Source organism: Salmo trutta, chromosome 4, assembly GCF_901001165.1.
Source record: "Salmo trutta chromosome 4, fSalTru1.1, whole genome shotgun sequence".
NCBI classification, from domain to species: Eukaryota; Metazoa; Chordata; class Actinopteri; order Salmoniformes; family Salmonidae; genus Salmo; species Salmo trutta.
Window position 1 is genome coordinate 41,554,468 of NC_042960.1, and position 24,199 is coordinate 41,578,666.

Below are 24,199 nucleotides of genomic sequence, written 5' to 3' on the forward strand. Positions count from 1 at the left end.
CATCACAGTATAAGCGCAGTAGAGTACAGTATAGTACATTATACTGTATTCTACTCTAGTGTGCTCTACTGTACTGAACTCTACTGTACGGTACTGTACCGTACTATACTTTTCTTTACTTTACTGTACTGTACCATTCTCTACTGTGCTCTGCTGTACTGTACTATGCTGTCCAAACTTGTGAAATATAGACGTCTACGATTGCTTCAGATTTGGTCCGGCCAGGGCGGACTGACCAAATTTCAACTACTTTTCATAGTCCATGGATGTCCAGGGTCGGTTGCGTGAGGATGCTTGTCACACTAAATGGAAAGAGTGGTAGTTCTCATGGTAGGTGGCATTAACTGGAAAGAGAGAAAGAGAGAGTGTGAGAGCGACAGAGAGAGAGAGAGAGAAATGGAGAATGAGAGGGAAGTGTAGTCCAGACTGTTTTCAGTCTTGCTTTGAATACCATGTTGGTTCAACGTAATTTCATTGAAATTACGCGCAAACAACGTTGATTCCACCAGTGCACGCCCAGTGGGTAACTTTTTACTTATCTAATCTTCTTAAATGTCCACTAGTGCATAGGGTCTAGAACGTCCTGGTGTAGTTTGGGCAGTAGCTTGTGTTTAACAGCCAATCTGTTATTTAAAAGGGCAGATGGCAGAAGGAAGGCGTCTGGCTCCTCACTCTGTCTCAGTAAAATTATCAGGGTTTTAGATATTGGAAATTGGAGATTTCACTCTTACCTTTTCTCCCAGAGAGTCAACTCAGTCAAAATTATACATTCCTCAAACCATTACCAGTTTCACTTTCTTTATTGACCTCATTCTTTCACACAGACCCACACTCAAACTCTCTCCCTCTCCCGTATTCCCCCTCTTCCTCTCTCCCGTATTCCCACTCTCTCTCAGGAGGAGAGGTGTCAGGGAGATTGATTGGTCTACCTGATGGTTCCTGGTCGATAATCCAAACTAATGCTACTTGTTAGGATTGAATTAGAGCCCTCATGGATCACTTTGGCCCCTGGGTAGTAACACACACTGCTGCTCAGGGACTGCGTGTGTGTGTCCGTGCGTGTGCATTTGCGTGTGTGTGTGTAGGCAGGTGGGTAACGGTATTGGCCTGGCTCTGTCTGTTCTAGCTCTCCCCCCTAACAGATGGAAGGAAAGTTGGACAGCATCACACACACACACACAAGCATGCACACACACACACCACAATTTCTCTCAAGGACTACTTCATAAAGTCTTTAAATGGGCAATCCGCAGTTACATGCATTTTATTTGTACTTATAAATTACTGATATACAGTATACCCATTAATATACTGTAACTTATAAATGCCTCATGAGCTTAGTTCAACTGTTGTATCCCATCAGAACCCAAGATATAAACTTGTTTTAATCCAATGTTTATAATGTAAATGTAAACAAACACTGTATTGCTTCAAAACATGGTCAAAACTATACTCATTCCTTTGAACCATATTTCTGTCTATGAACTATTTGTGAGTAGTTACATTTCTCCAGCCCGATCCCTCAGCTTTTTACTAAAACAGCGGCAGGGATACCACTTTGTCATTAATTCAAGTGCAGATTGCCCCTTTAAAGATCAAAAGCCTATGCTCTTTCATAAGGCAACTATTTCTTTAAGACCGGACCCTTCCATGCATATGCTGGCACACTGAACTAGTCAGCTAGCTGGCAGACTTCTGAAAGACACCTTTTGCAGAGTTTTACTGTCTGAGGGTGTGTGTGTGCGTGTGTACGTTTGTACGTGTGTGTGAGAGACGAAATGCAGGTAAAATATCGCATCCAACCTCTGTGAAATCTTTTATTATTATGGCGGTCATTGATGAATGGCTCTGTCATTGTTGGATGATATGAATGGTATTTGTATGTGTCTGAAAATAGCATTTGATACTGAAGATGGCATTACATTTGTCTGATAGTGTTGTTATTGCTTTGATGGATTACAGAGCAAACGTCTGGAGCCGACCTTTAGGATATAATGACCTGCTTTTCTGGCAATATGAAGGCTAAATGTTAAATGAATCAAATTCTGAGACACACACCATATAGTATTTACATGAAAAGTATTTCTAAGGGAAGGATTCGTCTTCTAAGCCCTGTTTTTTTCACAAGATAACATTTTTAAAATGGCAGCACAAAAATGTATGGTCTCTGGCTTTTTTTGTTGTTGCAGGGAGCCATTGCAGCGTTAACTGTCGTAATTAGGTCAGTTTATTTGGTCCTTTCATGTGTTGTTGAACATCCCATCATCTGTAGTAAATATAGATTGGAAATTGAAAGTTAATGTGTTGTGGCGCCTCTTTACTAGCCTGCCAGACCAGACTAATTGATGTGATTGACTGATGATTGACGGATTACGCTGCATAGATGCATATACTGTATGTGCCAGCTGCCCAGTGAGAGCCATTAGATAGATGCAGTCGTGAGGCCTGTGTGGTCCAGCAGTTAAAGACGCTGACCACAACACACATGTATGCCGGAGTTGGCATGGGTTCAAATCCGGCCCACTGCCCTTTGGCTCATCCTACTCCTGTCATTCCAACACTTTACTATCTCTTCAATAAACCTATAAAATTACAAAAGGAGTGGGACAGCCCCACTCCTTAAAACATACCTTTAAAAAGAGGCCATTCAGATGCCCACACAAGCCAAACAAATATGCACATGCAGTACCCACACACATGCTCAAACACATGTACTGTCTGTATGTCTATCTCTACCCCTCTGTCTGTCTGCCTTCCTGGCTGGCTGTCTGTCTGCCTGTCAATCAATCCCAGCTGTCTGTTAGCTGCTGGCCTGATAAAAGGTAGTGGTCAGCAGATTATTCCTCTTCCTCAGGGTTACGCAGAGGATGAGTTTCCTGGCAGGCCCCAGCCTCAGAGCAGGCAGCCAGTGTTGATTGAGCACACAGTCATGCAATCTCCATAGACAAACATTGGCAGTAGAATGGCCTTACTGAAGAGCTAAGTGACTTTCAACGTTCCACCGTCATAGGATGCCACCTTTCCAACAAGTTAGTTAGTCAAGTTTCTGCCCTGCTAGAGATGCCCCTGTCAACTGTAAGTGCTGTTATTGTGAAGAGGAAACGTCTAGGAGCAACAATGGGTCAGCCGCAAAGTGTTATGCCACACAAGATCACAGAATGGGACCGCCGAGTGCTGATGCACGTAGCGCGAAAAAATCATCTGTCTTCGGTTGCAACACTCATTATAGAGTTTCAAATTTGCCTCTGGGAGCAATGTCACCACAATAATTGTTCGACGGGAGGAGACGCGTTCTGTCTCCTAGAGATGAACGTACTTTGGTGTGAAAAGTGCAAATCAATCCCAGAACAACAGCAAAAGACCTTGAGAAGATGCTGGAGGAAACAGCTACAAAAGTATCAATATCCACAGTAAAACGAGTCCTATATCGACATAACCTGAAAGGCCGCTCAGCAAGGAAGAAGCCACTGCTCCAAAACCGCCATAAAAAAGCCAGACTACGGTTTGCAACTGCACATGCGGACAAAGATCGTACTTTTTGGAGAAATGTCCTCTGGTCTGATGAAACAAAAAAAAGAACTGTTTGGCCATAATGACCATTGTTATGTTTGGAGGAAAAGGTGGGAGGCTTGCAAGCCGAAGAACACCATCCCAACCATGAAGCACAGGGTTGGCAGCATCATATTGTGGGGGTGCTTTGCTGCAGGAGGGACTGGTGCACTTCACAAAATAGATGGCATCATGAGGCAGGAAAATTATGTGGATATATTGAAGCAACATCTCAAGATCAGTCAGGAAGTTAAAGCTTGCTCGCAAATGGGCCTTCCAAATGGACAATGACCCCAAGCATACTTCCAAAGTTGTGGCAAAATGGCTTAAGGACAACAAAGTCAAGGTATTGGAGTGGCCATCACAAAGCCCTGACTTCAATCCCATAGAACATTTTGGGCAGAACTGAAAAGGTGTGTGCGGGCAAGGAGGCCTACAAATCTGAATCAGTTACACCAGCTCTGTCAGGTGCAATGGGCCAAAATTCACCCAACTTTTTGTGGGAAGCTTGTGGAAGGTGAGACAAAACTTTTGACCGAAGTTAAACAATTTAAAGGCAATGCTACCAAATACTAATTGAGTGTATGTAAACTTCTGACCCACTGAGAATGTGCTGAAATAAATCTTTCCCTCTACTATTATTAGAACATTTCACATTCTTAAAATAAAGTGGTGATCCTAGCTGACCTAAAACAGGGAATTTTCACCAGGATTAAATGTCAGGAATTGTGAAAAACTTGAGTTTAAATGTATTTGGCTAAGGTGTATGTAAACTTCCGACTTCAACTGTAGACTGTTTAGTCATGCCTAGACCCACTTCAATTTGCTTACCGCCCCAATAGGTCCACAGACAATGCAATCGCCATCACACTGCACACTGCCCTATCCCATCTGGACAAGAGGAATATCTATGTAAGAATGCTGTTCATTGACTATAGCTCAGCATTCAACACCATAGTACCCTCAAAGCTCATCATTAAGTTTGAGGCCCTGGGTCTCAACCCCACCCTGTGCAATTGGGTCCTGGACTTCCTAACGGGCCGCCTCCAGGTGGTGAAAGTAAGAAACAACATCTTCACTTCGCTGATCCTCAACACTGGGGCCCCACAAGGGTGGGTACTCAGCCCCCTCCTGTACTCCCTGTTCACCCATAACTGCGTGGCCATGCACACCTCCAACTCAATCATCAAGTTTGCAGACGACACAACAGTAGTAGGCTTGATTGCCAACAATGACGAGACAGCCTACAGGGAGGAGGTGAGGGCTCTGGGAGTGTGGTGTCAGGAAAATAACCTCTCACTCAACGTCAACAAAACAAAGGAGATGATCGTGGACTTAAGGACACAGCAGAGGGAGCACCCCCCTATCCACATCGACAGGACAGCCGTGGAGATGGTGGAAAGTTTTAAGTTCCTCGGCGTACACATCACTGACAAACTGAAATGGTCCACCCACACACATAGTGTAGTGAAGAAGGCGCAACGGCGCTGAGGAAGGAGGCTTTTGAAATTTGGCTTGTCACCTAAAACCCTCACAAACATTTACAGATGCACAATTGAGAGCATCCTGTCGGACTGTATCAATGCCTGGTACAGCAACTGCACCGCCCGCAACCACGGGGCTCTCCAGAGGATCGTGCAGTCTGCACAACGCATCACCGGGGTCAAACCACCTACCATCCAGGACACTTGCAGCACCCGATGTCACAGGAAGGCCAAAAAGATTAGCAAGGACAACAACCACCCGAGCCACTGCCTGTTCACCCCGTTACCTTCCGGAAGGCAAGATCCATACAGGTGCATCAAAGCTGGGACCAAGAGACTGAAAAACAGCTTCTATCTCAAGGCAATTACACTGTTAAATAGCCATCACTAGCACAGTGAGGCGGCTGCCTACATACAGACTTGAAATGATTGGCCACTTTAATAAATGGAACACTAGTAACTTTAGTAATGCCACTTTAATCTTGCATTACTCATCTCATATGTATATACTGTATTATATACTATCTATTGCATCTTCGCTGTGCCGCTCTGTCATTGCTCATCCATATATTATATGTATATATTGTTATTACATTCCTTTACTTAGATTTGTGTGTATTAGGTATTTGTTGTGGAATTGTTAGATATTACTTCTTAGATATTGCTGCACTGTCGGAACTAGAAGCACAAGCATTTTGCTACACTCACAATAACATCTGCTAACCATGTGTATGTGACCAATACAATTTGATTTGATTTGATGTGAGAAGAACAACAGTGCATTAGCAGGGCAATTCAAGCAAGGCCAAAATGTGGTGATATTGTTTTGGGCCTATAGCTTACTGCACAAACCTCATTACTACAGTACTGTTTTTAATAGGTTAATGTTGCATAGGCTTACGCTTTTTAAGTAATGTAAAAAAAAACATCTGAACAGTAGATCTCGGCTTGCATTTGGACTCAAGTAAGGTTGGTGACTACTGTTCTAAGCAAAAAACATTGCCATACAGGCTAGCTACTTCTTTCCCGCTCCTAACTAGCCAACTAAAGCTAACACACAATCACATCAAGCAGCTGAAATGACAGCAAACTATGTGCACTTGCCATTTATTTTGAACTGTCTTTGAACTTCAGAGTTGGCTTAACATTGTACCAGAGCTAGCTAGCTAACAAGCTTGTGTGTGCAGAGCGGCACCAGAATTAAAAACACTTCTTACCTTTTCATAGTTAAGAAATCCAACGTGAAATGTGATAGCTATAGTATCCCTAACTAGCATTGAAAAGTTCATCCATTCTTCTCTAATTAAAAGTTAATCCATTTATCTCGAATTGTTATATTGTTACTAATGTTAATCAATCTTTCTTTCCACAGTATGAATTCAAAGTGAAAAACATAAAGAAGAAGAAGGTCAACATCATAGTCTCAGTGGATGGAGTGAAGGTGGCACTAAGAAAAAAGAAAAAAGTGAGTCTGTTTATAGTGAGTCTTTTATTTATTTTTTTGCAACCTGTTAATATCTTTACATTTGTGACTGTCTGGAGCTTAGGGGCAGGGAGAAGAGTGGATGGGTGTTGTGTTGTTTCTAACCTCCCCTGTCAAACTGTGCCCACTCAGCCATTACTGAGTTGTGTCATATCCTGGGATTCTGTTAAGGAGTGAGTGGAATTCAAATCCTGTCACCAGCAGTGAGAGGGAATGATTAGCGAATCTGTGCCCTGCTAAATAAAGCTTCAGACATGGTAGAGTGAAGGAAAGGAGTGAATATGTGCCTGGCTAAACTAATGTTTCCGACAGGGTAGAGTGGCAGAGTAGCAAATCTGTGCCCTGCTAAATAACGCTCCAGATAGGATAGAATGGAAGAGAGGAGTGAATCCGTGCCCTGATAAACAATGCATGAGACAAGGTAGAGTGCAGGACAGGAGCACATCCGTCCTTTGCTAAAAATGCGCCCCCTATTCCACTCACCCCATCTTTCTCTCTAGGTCTAATTTCTGTAAAGCTTTCTTTATAGCAGTTCTACACTGAGCTAGGTTTACTATAAATCTTGCCAGTAGTTAGACTGGGATTACCTTGGTTGACCTCTCTCCTGTCTCTCAGTTTTACTACAGTTCACTATTAAAGCCAAGCTAGAAGTACAGTCATAATCCCTGGTATGAAAACAAGCATAAAGAAGCCACTGGTATTCAGCAGATGTCTCCTACTCTCCTAACTTCCTCGACCGTCCATTGTTTGGAGTCCTGTATGGAGATGTTCCTTTCTTTCCTCTCCCATCTTTTTCTCTCTCTCCTCTCTCTCTCCTTTCTTTCCTCTCTCCAGTGTTTTCTAAAGAGAGGACTGTACAAATCAGTTAGATACGGCTCAAGGCAGCGACTGAAGGCTATAAATTAAATCCATTTGTATTGGTCACATACCCATGTTTAGCAGATGTTATTGTGGGTGTAGCGAAATGCTTGTGCTTCTAGCTCCAACAGTGCAGTAATATCTAACAAGTAATATCTAACAATTTCACAACATATACCCAATACACACAAATCTAAGTAAGGAATGGAATTAAGAATACATATATGGACGAGCGATGTCAGAGCGGCATGGACTAAGATACAGTAGAATAGTATAGAATGCAGTATATACATATGAGATGAGTAATGCAAGATGTGTAAACATTATTAAAGTGACTAAGATACAGTAAAATAGTATAGAATACAGTATATACATATGAGATGAGTAATGCAAGATATGTAAACATTATCAAAGTGACTAGTGTTCCATTTCTTAAAGTGGCCAGTGATTTCTAGTCTATGTCTATAGGCAGCAGCCTCTAATATGCTAGTGGTGGCTGTTTAACAGTCTGATGGCCTTGAGATAGAAGCTGTTTTTCAGTCTCTCGGTCTCAGCTTTGATGCACCTGTACTGGCCTCGCCTTCTGGATGATAGCAGGGTGAACAGACAGTGGCTCGGGTGGTTGATGTCCTTGATGATCTTTTTGGCCTTCCTGTGACATCGGGTGCTGTAGGTGTTCTGGAGGGCGGGTAGTTTGCCCGTGGTAATGCGTTGGGCAGACCACCCCACCCTCTGGAGAGCCTTGCGGTTGCGGGCGATGCAGTTGCCGTACCAAGCGGTGATACAGCCCGACAGGATGCTCTCAATTGTGCATCTGTAAAAGTTTGTGAGGGTTTTAGTTGCCAAGCCCACTTACCTCTATAGAAACCTGTAATGCATTTAGCCTCTGTAGAACATTTTAACAAGCCTTAACAACCTTTAACAATGGTGAGGAGCAGAGGGTGTGTGGAGGGTGGCTATGAAGAGGAGGTATGTGGCCTGGATATAAATATCTCCTAGCTACATTAGCTTCCCCCTCCCTCCCTCACACTGATTACAGGCAGGCCTTCATTGTTCTTAGTGGTCCTCCAGGGCACATCTCTAAGTTAGACCACACAAAAGGACAAGTCATGCATGTGTGTGTGTGCTGTGCATTTCTCCACTCCATCCCACTCTAAATGCCAATGGATGCTTCCATGTGCGCCGGCCTATCTGCTCCTCGGGGGTCCAATGGCCTATATCTCTCCTCCCTACACATCCCAGCCAAAAAAAAGTCTGTGGATGTGGCTTTAATTATGCAGTCAGTGGAGTGGGAGAATGAGACCCAATACTTGAACACAAACTGCCAGCAAGTCTTCTATATCAGAGTCATTCCAGTGCAGATGTCACGGGTGTCGTAGGGATTAGACCAAAATGCAGCGGGAATGTGTATACTCATCTTCTTTTATTCGGCAGAAAGAAGGAAAACCAAAACAAAGGTATACAAAAATAACGACGATAACAGTCTTGTCATGCACACAGCTAAACAAAAAAAACAACTACCCACAAATCCCATAGAAAAAAACACCCCTCTTAAATAGGACCTTCAATTAGAAGCAACTAGGAGCAGCTGCATCCAATTGAAGGTCAACCCAACAAACACCACATAGAAATAGACATACTAGAACTAACATAGAAATAGACTAACAAGAACATAACCCAACAAACCCCGAACCACTCTAAACAAACACCCCTCTTAAAAATGAACATAGCCCATCAAACCCCGAAACACTCTAAACAAACACCCCCTGCCACGTCATGACCAAACTACAAAAACAAATAACCCCTTATACTGGTCAGGACGTGACAGCAGAATGGATTACCCTTTAGAGTCCACACAGACCAAGGCCCTTACCTTTATATGGGACCCATTTTATGGAGGAAAATGAGAACAGAGAGAGGAGGAAGGAGGGAAAAAAGAAAGGAGGAAAGAATATAGAAGGAAGAGAAAGGGAATAGAGAGAGGAGGAAGGGCGGAGTAGAGGAAGTGACCACTAGACCGTGAAGGATAATTGCCCTCGATAACCCCTGTGGAAAAAAGAGAGAGAAGCACCTCACACTCTGGTGAGACCCTCTAAGCAGACAGTAAGTGCCTCTACCAGACCCAGAAGCTCTGGTTGTATTATTCTAAACAGTCAACTGCTGTTTGTATTGTTATTATGAGCTGTACAGTGAATGAAAGGTATTGTGGTTTGAATGGGGCTCTAATGGGTTGTGTCTGCTTTGTCTCTCAGCCTGCTCTCTGGCCAGGGATGAAATGTCAACTCGTCCAGACACTGCCTCATTTACTTCTCACAGAATGGAGGGATGAAAATAGAAATGTTTGAGTGGAAGTAGTGTGTTGATGGTGAAATTAAAATCAAATGACGAAATAATTCCAATCGCTCTCCTTTTGACATGTATATTATCTCAGTAAACTGGAGGAAGCCCAGTATAGAGAGAAATAGAGAGAATGAGAAAGAGAGAGCTAGAATGACAGAAAGACAGAGAGAGATAATGAGAGAGACCGAGAGCGAGAGAAAGCTAGGGAAAGTGAGAGAAAGAGTACAAGTGAGAGGAAGAGAGAGACTGAAAGAATGAGAGAAAGAGCTTGAGAGACCAAACGAAAAAGAAGCGGCCAAAGAGAACGACTGGTGAGTAAGGAAAGATAGGAAGAGAGGGAGCGAAGAAGATGAGAGAGACCGAAAGAGACAGAGAGAGCAGAATATCTAAATGGAACATCACAGCTAGATAACTGCTGTATTCACCTTGTGGATTGTGGATCGATTGGCTCAGTATAATCAATATCTCCAGTCCTTGAGCCCAACATCCAGCCCAGCAAGGTCAAAGTTAATTACCATGGCAATCCGAGACACCATGTCAAATTACAATAGTGGTAGTTAGTGGCGACAGCCTCATTTTAAAGTGTCTGATGTAGGTGTAAAGGTACCTCACAGAGGACATGACCTCCTCTCATTCCGCCTTAGCCTCTCTCACACACTTCCCTAACACACACAAACCCTTGGCTGACTCTCTTCCACACACTCCTCACTAAACCAGTGTTATTCTGTCTTTCCACAGAAGAAGGAGTGGACGTGGGATGAGAGTAAGATGATGGTAATGCAGGATCCCATTTACAGGTAAGACTTCACTCTTCAACACCATCTTACAGCAGTACGTTTGTCCCAGCAGAGGGCATGTCAGGTCAAGGCGGGGCCTAGGTGATTGCTATGGTGACAGCTAGTGTCGTAACTAGGGCTGTTGTGGTGACCGTATTACCACCACACCGGCGGTCACGAGTCATGAATGCAGTCAAATTCCACATGACCTTTAGTCACAGTAATTGGGCTTCTCCAAGCTCTGATGCTGCTTCTGGTCATTAGCATGCTACCAAACTTTGATAACTGCCTGGTACTCAGCACTCTATTGTCCCTCTAATCACTCTGACATCAATGCAAATATTTTTGAAAATCGAATCAAACACTTCATGAGAGCCAATGAGCTCATGTTGAGCAACGTTTCTACTGGCTATGTAATTGTGGGAGAAAACAGAGTTAAGGCCACTAATAAAAATATGATGATCCCATCAGCTTTCTATAGGCTAGGCCTACAATATTTATTTCTCAACTTTCCTAATATTAATCACATTGCTCCACTTTACAACAGGAGTATAGCCCACCTGGCTGGGATGAAAATAAACCACGGGGAAAAGCATCCTCCATTCTCTATTTAAGTGCATAGATTTGGTATTTGGTATTTTATTAGGATCCCCATTAGCTGTTGCAAAAGCAGCAGCTACTCTTCCTGGGGTCCACACAAAATATGAAACATAATACAGAATGACATAATACAGAACATCATTAGACAAGAACAGCACAAAGACAGAACTACATAAAAATAAATAAAAGGCACACGTAGCCTACATATCAATGCATAAACACAAACTATCTTGGTCAAATAGGGGAGAGGCGTTGTGCCGAGAGGTGTTGCTTTATCTGTTTTTTGAAACCAGGTTTGCTGTTTATTTCAGCAATATGAGATGGAAGGAAGTTCCATGCAATTAGGGCTCTATATAATACTGTACGCTTTCTTGAATTTGTTCTGGTTTTGGGGACTATGAAAATACCCCTGGTGGCATGTCTGGTGGGATAAGTGTGTAAGAGCTGTGTGTAAGTTGACTATGCAAACAATTTGTGATTTTCAACACATTAATGTTTCTTATAAAAAGAAGTGATGCAGTCAGTCTCTCCTCAACTCTTAGCCAAGAGAGACCGGCATGCATAGTATTTATATCAGCCCTCTGATTACAATTAAGAGCAAAACATGTCGCTTTGTTCTGGGCTAGATGCAGCTTAACTAGGTCTTTCCTTGCAGCACTGGACCACACGACTGGACACTAATCAAGATTAGGCAAAACTAGAGCCGGCAGAACTTTGGACACACCTACTAATTCCAAGGTTTTTCTTTATTTTTACTATTTTCTACATTGTAGAATAATAGCGAACACATCAAAACTATGAAATAACACATATGGAATCATGTAGTAAGCAAGAAAGTGTTAAACTAATCAAAATATATTTGAGATTTGAGATTCTTCAAAGTAGCCACCCTTTGCCTTGATGACAGCTTTGCACACTCTTCAATCTACACACAATACCCCATAATTACAAAGTAAAAACAGAAATACCTAATTTGCATAAGTATTCGGACTCGAAATTGAGCTCATCCTGTTTCCATTGATCATCCTTGAGATGTTTCTACAACTTGATTGGAGTCCACCTGTGGTAAATTAAATTGATTGGACATGATTTGGAAAGGCACACACCTGTCTATAAAAGGTCCCACTGTTGACAGTTCATGTTAGAGCAAAACCTAAGTCATGAAGTCAAAGAAATTGTCCGTAGAGCTCCGAGACAGGCTTGTGTCGAGGCACAGATCTGGGAAAAGACACCAAAAAATGTCTGCAGCATTGAAGGTCCCCAAGAACACAGTGGCCTCCATCATTATTAAATTGAAGAAGTTTGGAACCACCAAGACTCTTCCTAGAGCTGTCCACCCTGCCAAACTGAGAAATCGGGGGAGAAGGGCCTTGGTCAGGGAGGTGACCAAGAACCCGATGGTCACTCTGACAGAGCTCCAGAGTTCCTCTTTGAAGATGGGAGAAAGGCCTTTATGGTAGAGTGGCTGGACAGAAGCCACTCCTCAGTAAAAGGAAAATGACAGCCCGCTTGGAGTTTGCCAAAATACATCTAAAAGGACTCTCAGACCATGAGAAACAAGATTATCTGATCTGATGAAACCAAGATTGAACTCTTTGTCCTGAATGCCAAGCGTCAAGTCTGGAGGAAACCTTGCACCACCCCTACGGTGAAGCATGGTAGTGGCAACATCATGCTGTGGGGATGGTTTTCAGTGGCAGGGACTGGGAGGCTAGTCAGGATCGAGGGAAAGATGAACGGAGCAAAGTACAGAGAGATCCTTGATGAAAAACTGCTCCAGAGTGCTCAGGACCTCAGACTGGGGTGAAGGTTCACCTTCCAACAGGACAACGACCCTAAACACAGAGCCAAGACAACGCTGGCTTCAGGACAAGTCTCTGAATGTCCTTGAGTGGCCAAGCCAAAGCCCGGACTTGAACCTGATCGAACATTTCTGGTGGGACCTGAAAATAGCTGTGCAGCGACATTCCCCATCCAACCGGACAGAGCTGGAGAAGATCTGCAGAGAAGAATGGGATAAACTCCCCAAATACAGGTGTGCCAAGCTTGTAGCGTCATGCCCAAGAAGATTTGAGGCTGTAATCGCTGCCAAAGGTGCTTCAACAAGGTACTGAGTAAAGAGTCTGACTACTTATGGAAATGTGATATTTCTGTATTTATTTTTAATACATTTGCAAACATTTCTAAACACCTGTTTTTGCTTTGTGATTATGGGGTATTGTGTATAGATTGATGAGGAAAAAACACAATGTAATCCATTTTAGAATAAGGCTGTAACGTAACAAAATGTTACGGTACATTTTGTGTTTATGTTGTGTTTATGTTAATTAACGGTGAATTAGTTATTTGCTTGACTATCACCGGCTGACAAAATGTCATGACTGCCACAGCCCTATGCCTGCTTACACAGAAGATGTCATACACTGTATTTAAAACAAAGACACAGGAAATGAAAGGAGCCATCCACACCTACAATAAAACTATCACGTTGTCCTTTGTCTAATGTATTCAGACCCCTTGATAAAATGCGAAAAAAAAGTCAAGGGGTCTGAATGCACTGCATTACATGGATTTATTATGCTTTTTAAAATGTAGATGTTCCAAAGGTCTGCATCAGTGGAAGCCTCAGATCTTCTGGAAGCCAGGAGATGCTAAACGGTCAATTACTGTGAGACCGGCAGTTATTTTCTTGACAACCGCTGGCTGGCAAAATGTCATGACTGCCACAGCCCTATCCCTGCTTACACAGATGATATCATACACTGTATTTAAAACAAAGACACAGGAAATGAAAGGAGCCATCCACACCTACAATAAAATCACATTGTCCTTTGTCTAATGCAGTGGTGTAAAGTACTTAAGGAAAAATACTTTAAAGTACTACTTAAGTAATGTTTTGGGGTATCTGTACTTTACTATTTATATTTTTTACAACTTTTACTTTTACTCCACTACATTCTTAAAGAAAATAATGTAATTTTTACTCCTTACATTTTTCCTGACACCCAAAAGTACTCGTTACGTTTTGAATGCTTAGCAGGATAGGACAATTGTCTAATTCATGCACTTATCAAGAGAACATCCCCGGTCATCCCTACTGCCTCTGATCTGGCAGACTCACTAAAAACAAATGCTTCGTTTGTAAATTATGTCTGACTGTTGAAGTGGGCCCCCGGCTATCCGTAAATGAAAAAAAAAAATGAAAATCGTGCCGTCTGGGTTGCTTAATATAAGGAATCTGAAATGATTTATACTTTTACTTTTGATACTTAAGTATATTTAAAACAAAAAACTTTTAGACTTTTACTTAAGTAATATTTTATTGGGTGACTTTCACTATTACTTGAGTCATTTTCTTTTTAAGGTATCTTTACTTTTACTCAAGTATGACATTTGGGTACTTTTCCCACCACTGGTCTAATGTCAAAGGGATAAATATTTACAGTGTAGTAATCTCTGATTTAGTACAGATCAGGGGTAGAACAAAAGCCTCCACACCCAAACTAACTAGGAGAGGTTTTGCTACCCCTGTGACTCAAAGACTTTGTGAAGGAGACTGTTGTAGGAAGTTCTAGTGACCTTGTCGGAAGTTCCTCTGTGCGTTGCGGCAGCCAGCAATCCTCTTGGCAGCGGGGTGTGGGTGTGTGTGTCTTTCAGCACTGTGATAATGAGAGGCTGCGGTATTAGTCCAAATCACAGGATTACCTCTGAGGAAATGGACCAGTCCCTACCTTTTATTTGGAGACTAGAGAGAGAGAGAGAGAGAGAGAGAGTGTGTGTGTGTGTGTGTGTGTGTGTGTGTGTGTGTGTGTGTGTGTGTGTGTGTGTGTGTGTGTGTGTGCGTGCGTGCGTGCGTGCGTGCGTGCGTGCGTGCGTGCGTGCGTGCGTGCGTGCGTGTGTGATAACTGCAGAGTAGGGACTCAAGTTCTGCTGAGGTCAAGGTTGCCAGGCAGCAGTTTCAGGCCCCTGAACAAATACACACGCACGCACACACACACACACACACACACACACAGCGTGCAGGGATTTGGAGGCTCAGACATATTTGATGAGAAATTTGAGAAATACAGTGCAGTGTCTGAAGTATTAATCACTAATACACACACACACACACACACACAGTCTGTAAAACCAATTGAGGGTGCATGCCAAAGCCAGCGAGGAACAGTTGTAGGTACAGTTGTAGGAACAGTTGTAGGAACAGTAAATCAGTGATTAGAATACTACTGGTGGCTCTGTCGTGACACTGGGCTATGACAGGAGAGGACTACAGACAAACTATCTAGTTACAACCCCCTGATTTATCTGTGAAAATAGAGCTCTTTGACTATGCACACCAGTGGTGGGTTTTCGCTTGAAAGAAATATGCGTATTGTGAGAGAGAAAAAAACAGACCTACTGTGGTGGTGGATCTTTGATGTTAAGGTGCTATTTTGCTTCCACTGTTTAAGGGAAAGGGGGATACCTAGTCAGTTGTACAACTGAAATGTGTCTTCCGCATTTAACCCAACCCCTCTGAGTCAGAGAGGTGCAAGGGGCTGCCTTAAATCGACAACCACGTCTTTGGCACCCAGGGCCTTGCTCAGGGGTAGAACGATAGATTTTTACCTTGTCAGCTCAAGGATTTGACCCAGCAACCTTTCGGTTACTGGCCCACCGCTCTAACCACTAGGCTACCTGCCGCCCCAACTGTTCTTTGTTAAGGTCAACGGCCAGTGCCAGGACATTTCAGCCAAAAACCTGGTTGCCCATGCCAGGAAGCTGAAACTTGACTGCAAGTGGATATTCCAGCAGGACAATAACCCCAAGTACACATCACAATCCACAAAGAAATGGTTAATTGACCACAAAAATCGACATTTTGCAATGGCCATCTCAGTTGGGTTTCTGGAGCCTCACCCTCCCCATGCCGGTGTCATCAATTCCGAGCCCCACCCGATACCGACATCAGGACAGATTTATATCCGCAACCCAATCCACTCGCATAGAATTGTTCAGAGAGCCAAACCGTGGCCCGGCAAATAACATCAATTTATTTAATTGTTTTTATGGTCCCAGAGTAGGCCTAGTAGGTTATTATTCCCCTCCCTGCATCAATTAATTTGTCTGCATGTCTATTCAATATTTGGAGAAAATGAAACCATGCAATACATTTTCAACGATACTTTCATAATGAGATGCGGCATATCAACAACTCAAATCGTTCTGAAAGAAAATACCTTCTAATTAGCCTTCTTAACTAATGAAAGCCTATGCAACATAACAAGTACCTGGGTTTGTAAAAAAATACAATTATTTTGATTTAAAAGATTTTTGACCCACAATATAAGTGTTCTGAACCGTAAGTTGACCCACGGGTTGAAATAATGTTTTCATTCCAAACGAAAGCAGATTTTCATTCCAAACGAAAGGCCAACTGCGGGGAACCACCGATATCCGGCCCAATGCAGGACTCTACATCAGATATGTATTTGCTAGCAGCTAGCACAGCCTGCTTCAGGGCTACAGAGGAGAGCAGAGTGGGGGGGTACTTCATGCTTGAATTTCTATCTCTGTCAGGAAGATTGAAGCTGCAAGCTGTTTTAGAATGTATAAATTGTTTGTTCTCCTGTTGTTAAGTAGTAGGTGTGTGTGTGTGTGCGTGCGTGTGTGTGTGTGTTTGTGTATGTGTGCGAGCGTCAGAAGCACAGAGTGGGGGCTCAAGTTCTGACGCGTGCGTGCGTGCGTGCATGCGTGTCCTCATGTACCTCTCCGCATGGAGATATCTGCCAATTCCTCCTCAGCAATTACACTGACAAAAGGTCGGTCACACAGCAAGCATACAAAGTCAAAATGATGATTAGCGATACAGTAACCTCAGCTCTGCTGACCAGCTACTCTGCTATTTGGCATCTTTAGGCATCTATCTATGATATGGCTGGACATGGGCCAGAGGTACTGACCACTAAGTAGATCCTACACTACCCTATAGAATGCTACACACACACTTTCTCTCTGAGAGGCTGCCCTTGGAAGTGTGGAGGCTCAGGCATGCACTTACAAACACTCTATAGCAGAAGGAAAGTAACAGAGTGTTTGTGATTGGTTGGTAGCGTTCCCTGCATCAGGGACAAACAGCAACAGCAGGGTGTTCTGCTTATGCAGCCGATGTCCGAGAGCAGTCTGGTGAATCAACACGCTGATGAAGACTAGAGGAACTCTGCAGACTGACTGAATGTTTGTTTTACATCATTTAGAATGTATAAATGCAGGGAAGGCACTACTGTATACACACACTCGCCTGCAAACATCACACACACACACACACACACACACACACACACACACACACACACACACACACACACACACATCATACACACATTCGCAAACAACTCTCTCACACACACACACACACACACACACACACACACACACACACACACTCATGGGCATGGGCATGGACAAACACATGTACTCAGAGAGAAACATGCACAATTTGTAGACATCGTCAACAGGGGCAGGATATACAGTATATTTCTAAAACTCACTATGGCTTCCAGGAAATAGCCATCATCATCTGTCAGTCCTCTGACACACAGGTTTATATTTGATCCTGAGCTCCTGGACTTCATTCTCTTCTCTTCAAAACATTTTAAAAGCATTTGTCAAATATGTCAGCTGGTATCATTATTTTATTTTATGGCTTTCTTTGTCTTCATAGCTTCACTCTCTTTCTTTGTATCTTTCTCTCTCTGTAGATATGTGTGTGTGTGTGTGTGTGTGTGTGTGTGTGTGTGTGTGTGTGTGTGTGTGTGTGTGTGTGTGTGTGTGTGTGTTTCTTATTATATTTTCCTAATAGAGTAATTACTTTCAGATTAGCAGAGAGGAAGTGAAGGAGCTGGCACAGATTAATTCCCAGAGTGCATTGCCAGAAGCCTGCTAACATGGCTTTCCACTGGGCTACAGAAACACACACACACACACACGCGGTTTTGTTATTGTATTTGTGGGGTTACCACACCCTGATAACAGAATTAAAGGGGTGGGTGGGGCAGTGTAGATAAATACCTTTGATCAAGCTTTGATTATTGTTCCACACTTTCTCACTAACCCTAGTCTATTGCAGTGACATACCGGAACCAGCTTGTGACAAGTAATCAGATACAGTAAGTTGTTTACAACAAAAGTACATATTTCAGCGCTAGGCATGTTTCAAAAGAAGTGAACATTCCACAAACAGTGGGTGTCATAAGTATTCACCCCGCTTGGATTTTTTTAAATATTTTGATGCGCTACAAAGTGAGATTGAAATGGATATAATTGATCTTTTTGTCAGTGATCTACACAAAATACTTCATAATGTCAAAGTTACAATAAAATTATACAATTGTTTACAAATGAATACAAATTAAAGAACTAAAATATAGTCGTTGCATAAGTATTCACCCCCTTTGTTTAGGCAAACCTAAATTAGTTCAGGAGTAAAATTTGGCTTAAGAAATCACATAATAAGTTACATGGACTCACTCTGTGCACTAAATGTTTTTATGGGCCTAATAGTAAAGACATTTAATTTAAAGGTAACATGTTTTTTATTACCTTTTAATTTGGCATGAACACAACCAGTCATTGATGTTTTCATGTTATTGTCAATCAAATCACTTCAAAAAGTAGGTTACCTGAGCATGTAAGGGGGGGACTTACAGTTGGTAGAGCATGGTGTTTGCAACGCCAGCATGGTGTGTGCAACGCCAGGGTTGTGGGTTAGATTCCCACAGGGGGCCAGTACACAAAAAAAAATGCATGAAATGTATGCAATCACTACTGTAAGTCGCTCTGGATAAGAGCGTCTGCTAAATGACTAAAATGTAAAAATGTAAAATGACTCATGGCTCATTAGTAAGAAGGGCAGTGATTGGTTGATGGCTAACAATAACAAATCAGACATTTAATATCTCTTTAAGCCTGGTCAAGTTAATAATTATGCTGTGGATGATGTATTAAACCACACAGACACAACAAATATACAGTTGTCCTTCTGAACTGAGCTGCAGGACAGGAAGGAAACTGCTCAGAGATGTCACCATGAGGCCATTGGGGACTTTAAGGAATACACTTTTTGGCCTAAATGCAAAGCCTTATGTTTGGGGCAAATCTAACACAACACAGAAAAAAAACTCCTTCATTCTGCTTTACACCAGACAATACCTTACAACACAAAGCCAAATCTACACTGGAGTTGCTTACCAAGAAGACAATGAATGTTCCTGAGTGGCCAAGTTACAGTTTAGACTTAAATCTGCTTGGCTAGCCATGACCCCCAACACCTTGAGAGGTTGAAAACATTTTCAAAGAATAATGGTCAAATATTGCACAATCCAGATGTGCAAGGCTCTTAGAGACTAACCCAAGAAGTCTCACAGCTGTAATCACTACCAACGTTTTTATTTATTTAATGTATTACTTGTATTGACTCAAGGGGGTGAACTTTTTTTTTTTCATTTTCCATTTTTCATAAATTTGTAAGAAATGTCAAAATGTTTTCCACTGTGACATTACAGAGTATTCTGTGTAGATGGTTGCCAAAAATTACAATTAAATCCATTTTAATTTCACTTTGTAACACAATAAAATGTGAAAAAATCCAAAGGGGTTGAATACTTACGATACCAACCGTGTTCGCGTTTATACATTATAAGCGTCCAGAGATGAAAGGTAAACAAACGGACACTTTTCACAGAGGCGTTTCCTGAAATGAGATGGATGTGTGTATGTGTGTGTGTACAGGATGCTCCAGTGATCTTAATGCCACCATGATTATTTAATCAAGATAATCTCACCGTGTAATCTTGCTTAGACAAACAAACTGTTTGCTTTATTTATATACACTCTCTCTCATATCACAGCTCAGAACCCTATAGTACAGTACTGTATCTCTTCACTGACAGGGTAAAACACCCAGACTCTCACCTCCCAGGGACCACAGATGGTGTAAGCCAATAATGGAGGGTGTTAACAGTGTACTCTAGTAACACCGTCAGTAAGTGGTAGCTATTGGCAGACATATATTCTAGTATTATAATAGATTATAGTATGGGACAATATACAAAGGTGTTTGAGAAAAATCTTATTTTAAGTGTCATTTGGAGCACGTACAGAGAGCTGTGAAATATGGATGTGATTATATCTGAAAATCCCTGAAACAGATAAACCCTAAAAATGCCACTAGTCCATGAACCTTAACAGCCCAGTTTTACTTACCTAACATAATTTATGGTATCTCTGTTACACAGAATGGAATAGCCACAGAACAGATATCAGCTTTGTCAGTGCCTCTGCACCAACAAGTTGTTTAGTACTGTTTTTTTTTCTCTCTCTCGCTCTCTCTCGCTCTCTCTATCAATTTAAGGGGCTTTATTGGCATGGTAAACAAAGCAAGTGAAATAGATAACAAACAAAATAGAAATAAAAAATGAACAGTAAACATTACACTTCCAAAAGTTCCAAAAGAATAAAGATATTTCAAATGTCATATTATGTCAATATACATTCTCTCTCTCTCTTCTCTCTCTCTCTCTCTCTCTCTCTCTCTCTCTCTCTCTCTCTCTCTCTCTCTCTCTCTCTCTCTCTCTCTCTCTCTCTCTCTCTCTCTTTCTCTCTCTCTCTCGCATAAGCAGAGCTCCATGGATGACCTTGGAGTCACTCTCAAAGCTCTGATCACATTCTACAGCGAGCAAGCCAGTCTCATCTACAGAAGCTGGTATGGGGTTTGGGACTAGAGGCTTGGGGATCTCATGTGTGCCACACAAGCCCTTCGCTCTTTATCTGATCTTCTTACTTCTTTATCTGGCTTTTTTACTCACTGGAGATCACAGACAGACAGACAGACAGACAGACAGACAGACAGACAGACAGACAGACAGACAGACAGACAGACAGACAGACAGACAGACAGACAGACAGACAGACAGACAGACAGACAGACAGACAGACAGACAGACAGACAGACAGACAGACAGACAGACAGACAGACAGACAGACAGACAGAAATCATGTGGTTGAGTTGCAGGAGAAAAAGGGAGCTCCACACATTTTTTTTTTATTAATAAAAAAATAAAAATATTGAACCTTTATTTAACTAGGCAAGCTCCACACATACACCAACACACACAGAAAACACACACGATTTACCGTAAGTTGTTGCGCTTTGTGCGATCTCTATAGCACATGTGACCTTCATCTGATATCAGTCAATGTGAGGAGAGATTTGAGACATCTGAGAATAGCTATGTAATAGGATATGATAAGGTCTATGGGGGAAGGTGGCTTTGATTTGCTGGACCAAAAGCCTAAAACGGACCAACCCTGGGCTATGCAGTGTTATGTGTACTACAAGCAGTCCTCTCTATGACATTACTCTACTAACATCTCCATATTGTGTGAGCATGTGTTTGTCTCCCAGGGGATGAATTAGTGCAGTGTGTCATCTGGTGGGGAGGTTTGTCTTTGTTGTTGCTTAATGGAATAGGATGCATTTCTCTGTTGACCACCATCATTGAGCTGTTATTCTGCTCAATATAACCTTCAACACACACACCCACATTGTAATTGTTATCCCCATGAAGTGTATTGAGTCACTATCAGCTCATTCCATCTCTGACAGGATACAGTATAAACCTCAACACAAGCTGCTAGTCAATTAGGCATGGGGGGCTGCATTGTACACACACATCACCGCTGGCTCCGCCTCCTCAGAGTGAAGGACAGCAAACAAAGGAGGATGATAGAGATGAGTTCTTGCAGGGTATGTTTATCTCTGGGTTTGTCTGTGTTTGACACGGAGATGGAGTAGTGCGAGAGCAGTACTGTGCTACACACTCGCTCTCTCCCTCACTCCTGTCGCGTCCATCTGTCTACAGGGGTCACTTAACTGGCTTTACTTTTCTAACCCTCTATAATATTCCATGACCCTGCACGGGATGGAGGGAGGACAGGAAGAGTGGAAAGGATGAACCCAGGTCTCATTAGATCTGTCACAGAGAAGTGGAGAAGAGGACAGGAGGAGCAGTGGAGGAGGGCTGTTCATTTGAGACTTAATATTGAGATTCCCCCTGGTCTTCATCCTCCTATCTCTATCACACACTCTCTCTGTCTCCTTCCTCTTCCTCTGAAACCTCCTCCTGCCTCCCTCCCTCAAGAGCCTCTTCTCTCTCTCTACTTGTGTGTGTGTGTGTGTGTGTGTGTGTGTGTGTGTGTGTGTGTGTGTGTGTGTGTGTGTGTGTGTGTGTGTGTGTGTGTGTCTGTGTGTCTGTGTGTCTGTGTGTGTATAAAAACATATCTTCTATACAGGTCAGAGTGATCAAAACAAAGCAGGCCTTAAGAGCAGATATTCATAGCACAAATCGTACGCAGACAAACAAAAACAAGCAGATATTCATAGCCATTCTACACTAAGAGCATAAGTTTAAAAACAGATATTCTTAGGTGTTTTAAAGTAAGAGCACTACAGTAGTTTATGCTCCACTGCCAGCGTATGGAGTCAGACTGTGGGCCGACACTATTGGACTCCACCACCAGATGTGAAACGTATTTACATTCACATGTTATCGTGACCAAAACCACCATTTTTAACTTTAGTTCACATCCATCTTTCATCATGTTCTCCTACACTTTAGATATTTTAACCAACTATGTAGTAAAAGTTCACTTGAATCTTTTATGATTTGATTTTATGCTTTTCCAGAGGATAAGAACAGGTTAAAGCAGGTTGTAATATCCTGTCTGTAAGAGATTGTGAAGGCCTCACAGTGTGGTCTGTCTGTGGTTATAGTCATATCCTGTAATGAATGCTAAGAGATCATGATGCTGATATGCTGTATGTTGGCTGCCATCTCTCCTCTGCTGTTTGCGCTAATTACAGTCGAATCTGTCTGGACACAAACACACACACACACTCACACAAACACACATACAGCTCTATCTGGCAGGATAGAGGGGAAAATATTGATACAATTTGGTTACTATAAGTTACTGTATCTCTCTTTCTCTCAGAGCACGTGTGCGTGTGCGTGTGCGTGTGTGTGTGTGTGGTGTGTGTGTATGTGTGTGTGTGTGTGTGTGTGTGTGTGTGTGATGACAGGGTACTGCAGACTGCAGAGCCTCTTAGCAGCTGGTTTATCTGCAGCATATTTCATAGCAGATATAAACAAAGAGTAAACAAAGGCACATCACTAAATTACTGTGACATTTTATCACCATATCAACCTGTTCCGCTATTAAAAGTGGTGTGTGTGTGTGTGTGTGTGTGTGTGTGTGTGTGTGTGTGTGTGTGTGTGTATCCAGATTGTCATACCATATCGACCCAGTGCCATCCCAGTATATTCAGTGATACCGGCACTGAACACAAACGGTGCTATTTTGTTGTTGTTGCAGAACAGACATCCCAGCTTATAAAGTCATACAAGTAACAAAGAAAATACTACTCATAGTTTGCTGCACACACAATATATATATTGGAAAGGAAGGCTCTTGATCCAGGAGGGGATTCTCTGCTGTTACCAAGAGAAGCTTGATTTTGCAAGAAGCTAACCAGCCAGATATCTATTAAGTTACCTAGCACACCAAATGCAAAACTGCAGAGCATTTAGCACATTTTAGACAGTTAACTTAATAGTTCTAAGATATCTAGCTAACAAAAATGTAGTTGTGAATTCCATACTGTAACCACAGTAAATCACCTAGGGTGTGGTATTTACTTTACTGCAGGTGTTTACTTAAAAAGTAGCTACAATGATTCACATTTACATATATATAGTTTCAACGATGTTGATGATATTAAAACATCCCATGGCTATTTCCAAATACCCCTGTGTGTGTGTGTGTTTGTGTTTGTGTGTGTGTGTGTGTGTGTGTTTGTGTTTGTGTGAGTCATCCCGGATAGCTTTGGCTGTCCTGGTCTTTGTGGCACTCTCTGTGCTAATCACCACACCAGGACCTACATCACTATCGGCATGGTGAGGCATAGTGTAGTGCAGGCAGGGAAATAACAAACTGGAGCCACCAAGAAGTTAGGGGATATCAGCAAGGCCCCTGGCATGACATACACAGTTCTGAAAGGTTGTGTTCAG

At 42.3% G+C, this 24,199-nt stretch overlaps 1 protein-coding gene across 2 annotated transcripts in view; it reads left to right on the forward strand.

Annotated features, from left to right (window-relative positions):
- LOC115192357 (carboxyl-terminal PDZ ligand of neuronal nitric oxide synthase protein) overlaps nt 1–24,199 on the forward strand; it is a 248,088-nt gene that overhangs the window by 121,366 nt on the left and 102,523 nt on the right. For both annotated transcript variants that reach the window (XM_029750756.1, XM_029750757.1), the window contains exons 3-4: nt 6,406–6,498; nt 10,453–10,511. In XM_029750756.1, the coding sequence (XP_029606616.1) occupies nt 6,406–6,498; nt 10,453–10,511 (152 nt within the window). The remainder of the gene's footprint in view (nt 1–6,405; nt 6,499–10,452; nt 10,512–24,199) is intronic.